Source organism: Oryzias latipes, chromosome 21, assembly GCF_053564925.1.
Source record: "Oryzias latipes strain Hd-rR chromosome 21, Olatipes_Hd-rR_3.1".
NCBI classification, from domain to species: Eukaryota; Metazoa; Chordata; class Actinopteri; order Beloniformes; family Adrianichthyidae; genus Oryzias; species Oryzias latipes.
Genome location: NC_136257.1, coordinates 15,300,338 through 15,305,251, shown reverse-complemented (window position 1 = coordinate 15,305,251; position 4,914 = coordinate 15,300,338). Strand labels below are relative to the sequence as shown.

The following is a 4,914-nucleotide window of genomic DNA, read 5'->3' as shown; positions in this document are numbered from 1 at the left end:
GCATCTTCAATGTAATGCAAAATGAAAATAATAAAGAAATTTGGATCTGAGTTCACCAACGCTTGAGTGTGAAGTGGGAGGCCTAAAAGGAGCAGAAAAAATAGAAGGAGGGTATATAAATAAAGAGAGAGGTTTCGAATTTTCTTTGAAGAGATTTTAGGAAGAGAGGGGAGGATCAGTAGGATATGACAAATTAATCATACATTAGGCTTATAGAGCACTGTTGAAATAAGAAGAGCTGCTGAAGCAACACCTCATTGATCATGGAGATCCAGTACGCAGCTGAGCTATGCTTTCAACAGCTGCCTAATATTTCCTGCAGGAAGCCAAGACTTCACTGGACCAAAGCTGCATTTTTTAACATTTTTCTTTCTATCATCTCTATTATTACTGTAATTCTGAACCTGCTTGTCATCATTGCAGTCTCCCACTTCAGGTTTATTTATTTCTTAAAACAGTTTTAAAAATATAAATTTTTATTGCTACTTTTTTTTTAAGAATTGCGCAGTTTGCCTATAATTAATGTCAATCTGTGTTTCCTTTCAGGCAGCTCCACACTCCAACTAACATCCTCCTCCTCTCTCTGGCTGTCTCAGATTTTCTCGTGGGGCTTCTGTCTTTGCCATTGGATATTTACAGAAGCACATCTTGCTGGTTTCTTGGTGAAATGATGTGTGCTTTTTTTTTTTTTCTTGCCTGCCAAATTCCATTTGTTTCAGTGGGTAATATGATCTTGATATCAGTTGACCGCTACGTGGCCATTTGTCACCCTCTGCATTACCCCACTAGAATCACTGCAGTGAGAGCTAAAATATGTGTTTGTCTGTGTTGGCTCTGGTATGGTCTCTACAGCTTATTTTATATCCGGGATCAGATAACTCATCTCAATCAGCCTTTCAGGAAAGATTCCTGTCTAGGGGAATGTGCTTATATAGTTAGCTATGCTACAGGAGTGGTTGATCTCATTTTTACACTTATTCTTCCAGTAACAGTGATTGTTTTTCTTTACATGAGAGTGTTTGTGGTAGCTGTGATTCAGGCTCGTACCATGCGTTCTCATGTTACATTTGTCTCTGTTCAACATTCAGGTAAAGTAAGAGCAAAGAGATCAGAGCTGAAAGCAGCCAGGACTCTTGGTGTTATTGTCTTTGTTTATCTGTTGGCTTTCTGTCCATATTATTGTTATTCTCTTGTAGACATTTATTTGACAAAGAGTGTGTTTGCATACTTCTTGATTGGTTTTATTTATTTTAACTCATGCCTGAACCCAATGATCTACACTTTGTTTTACCCCTGGTTCAGAAAAGCTATAAAGCTCATCATCACTCTGCAGATACTCAAGCCTAATTCCTGCGAGACAAACATGCTGTAGAGAGACTGTAGAGTTACTGAAGCAACATAACATTGATGGAATATTACTGCCTGTGAATTTTAAACCCAGTTAAAACGGTAAAAATAAATGTATTTTGTCTTTTGTGTTTTTGGATGGAACCTCATAGACGTAATAATAATAATTTAATTTTACAAAAAGACAACACCCAAAGGATCAGAAAATAAATTTTTATCTCAATAACAGTGGAAAAAGATATCATCAGACTGTTTTCGTCTTCCGTTGAATGAGTATTAAAATCATGATTTCTTGTCGCAAAGTTTTAAATAACTTCAGCAACTTCTGAAAGCAGTTAATGATCAGAGTCTGAGCTTTGTAAAGGCATAATGATGTCATTTGCAGAGGATGTTTCTTTTCTTGTTCCACTGGGACATGCCTCTATTGGAACATTGGGGTCAGTTCTCTCACAATAACCAACGCTTTTTTCAAAATCTCCAATTAAACTGGTTAGCCCTCATTTAACAGTTTAATCAAGGTGGAAAGAACAGAATGTGATGCAAATGTCTGGCACAACATACTTTTACACCTTGCTGTCACTTTGTGAACTCCATTAGACCAGCTGTAGCTCATCTTTTACCCATGTGAGAGGTCACTTTATGACAATCTGTACATTTTTAAAAGTTCTGTTCATCCGTTGAGCAAACAAAAAAAAAAAATCAACGTCTAAACAAAAGTGAGCAAAATCATGCATGGACATTCAAAAAAGTTTTGCAGTTGAATTAAAACTGAGTGTTTTGTCATTTGTCTATTTTAAGACTGGACAAGATTGGTTTGGAGAAAATATCCTGAGTAAAAAAATGGAAAGAAGAAAAAGGGGATTAAGACAAAATTACAAATGGTTGGAAAAAAAGAGACATTGACCCAATAGACAACAGAAGTTCAATCAGGAGATGTTTAAGAAAATAAAAAAAGTTTTAACACAAATTTGTTGTCACAAAAAGTCTTATGGACATTTTTTAGTTAGCAAATAGGATTAAATAAACAAGTCAAAAACTGAGATTATTCTGGTTTATTCTTTTTCTAAAGCTAATGAAAAAAACATGGCTAGTGTTGAAAAGTATAAAACAAAGTAAGGTTACTGGTACATGAAAGAATCAAATCCACCAATGAAAAAGCATATGGTACTTTATTAGTAATAGAAAACAATGGTTTTCACTAAGTGATTGATAAAGGTTCTGAAGAACTTGTTTTCATTGTGACAACTTGCCACGGATAAGTATTTATTATTTTCACAACAAATGAAAAAGTGTTTTTTATTTAGACACATATGGAAAAGAATGCACACACCAGGGAGAACATCTTCAGCGGTGCACACAAAAATAAAAATGGGCAAGGATAACACAAAAAAGCCAATTTTAAACCAAGGACTTTATAATAAAGAGAAGAAAATCACAAGTTGGCCCTGTTTAGGAAAAATATTATCTGGCTAATGTAAACAGAAATGTCACGGGGAACAGTGGGGGACGTACCCAGGCGCAGAGAGGAGAGGAGGCAGGAGGTTGCAGGGGAACGGGGGCTTTAATAAACAAAACTACAAAACTTAAACCACTCCATACGGCAGGCTAGAAACTCGAAACACACTAAATACTAAACCAGGGAACAACACAATATGGACCAGCACAGGAGGAAGGGAATGACAAGACTTAAATACATACAAGGAAACAAGACACAGGTGGAAACACTCAGGACTGACGGGGAAAGGTAAAAACTCGAAACAACAAAACAGGAAATACTACAAAATAAAACAGGAAGTTAAACTCAAAACATCACAGAACAAAGAACAACTGGAACACAAAAGCAGAAAAACCGAAAACCGTGACAAGAAATTAAATGTATAAACCCTGGGCCTGCAGAGAGGACATGTTTGAAGGTGTGCACATGACACGTAAGTGCTCCTAGGATGTCCACACAAAAAACACTGTCTAATTTCCTCATTTCTAAGAGCCAAGGACATACGAGTACATTTGATGTGAACAGCACTAAAGGGTTTCTAGTCTAGTGTGCAGGTTGGGGGGGGGGGGGGGGGGGGTGGCAGATGAAAAGAAAGTCACTCTTACTTGCCCATCCATGTGTTTTATTTATGTTTATTTAACCTTTATTTTACCAGGAGGATCAGTTGAGAACACATTGTCATTTACAAAGATGACCATGCAAGAGTGCCCAGTAGAAGTAAAACCAAGAGGAAAAATAGACAAAAAGAACAACACACATGAAACACACAGAATCAAACAATATTAACATTAAAACAGCTTATAAAGACAACAAGGCAGGAGGGAGGGATCAACAACTACAGCAGTCAACTATGGACTGTTGCAGTTTCTGCTTAAAAATAGTGCAATGGGAGAATGATGAGTTTAAGGGAGTTTTGGAAAGATTTCTGGTCTTAGCAAATAAAATGAGTTTTGACTGACAACTGCGCGGACCTTGGGAAGGGAAAGTGTAATGAGATTGTTGGACCTCAGATGGTAGTTGTTTTTGAGAACTTTGCAGGAGGCTGGAGAGGTGTTGCAGTATCTTCCCTGGTAGAGCTTTGTGAAGGAGAAGAAGCTAGTGATTAAGTCGTCTGGTGTTGAAGGAGGAACAATTTCTCAATTTACAATGGTGAGTGAAAAAAGGCACACCGATGGAAAAACTGATAACTGAGCGATAGAGAACATCAAGCCTGTTCAGAGTAAACTTGGGAGACATTTTATGGACAACATCATCATCATAATCGAATATGGGGAGTACAGTTATCTTCACCAGAGAGCATCTGGCAGAGTTTGTCAATGAAGCCCTGTTACTCTAAAACAGACATGTCAAACTGAGGCCAATTTTAGTCCGCACTACAATTATATTTGGCCCGCGAGATGATTTCAAATATGTATTGCATCTGGCCAGCCGACCCGTTATACAGCGCATGGCTAATATGGCTAATACTAAAATTCCCACAATTCTGTCCTGGCGCGCCAGACTCCGGAGCGCGAAAACACCCCCACCTCTTGTGTTGACGCTCATTAGCAAACCTGCTACGAAGCACACGCTCAAATCCAGCCCTACGGAAAAATGGCCAAACGAAAAATAGAAAACAGACGCTTCAAGACAGATGGGAGACAGACTACATGTTCATCGTGGTAAAAGACAAACCTATCTGTTTTGTATGTGGCGCCAACGTGTCTGTATCAAAAGAACATAACATACGACGATACTATGAAATGAGACACCATGCCAAGTATAAGGATCTGAATGCAAATGAGAGACTAAAGAAGGTGGAAGAGATGAAAAAAGGTCTCATGTCACGGCAAACTATGTTCACCAAAGCAAAATCCCAAAGTGAGGCTGCAGTAAAGGCTAGTTTAATTGTGGCGCAGGAGATCGCCAAATCAGCCCGGCCCTTTAATGAGGTGGAGTTTGTAAAAATGTGCATGGTCAAAATTTGTGAGGTAATTTGCCCGGAAAAAAAACAGGCATTTATAAATGTAAGCCTGAGCAGAAATTCTGTACCCGAGCGTGCATGTGAACTTGCCACCAATCTACAAGAACAG

The 4,914-nt window shown here is 38.2% G+C and overlaps 1 protein-coding gene across 1 annotated transcript; it reads left to right on the top strand.

Annotated features, from left to right (window-relative positions):
• Positions 1-251: 251 nt before the first annotated feature.
• LOC111946762 (trace amine-associated receptor 13c-like) lies at positions 252-2,161 on the top strand. The gene is made up of 2 exons (XM_023950930.2): positions 252-436; positions 547-2,161. Exons 1-2 carry the CDS (start codon positions 264-266, stop codon positions 1,370-1,372), a joined length of 999 nt encoding a protein of 332 aa, XP_023806698.1. The 5' UTR covers positions 252-263; the 3' UTR covers positions 1,373-2,161.
• Positions 2,162-4,914: the final 2,753 nt, after the last annotated feature.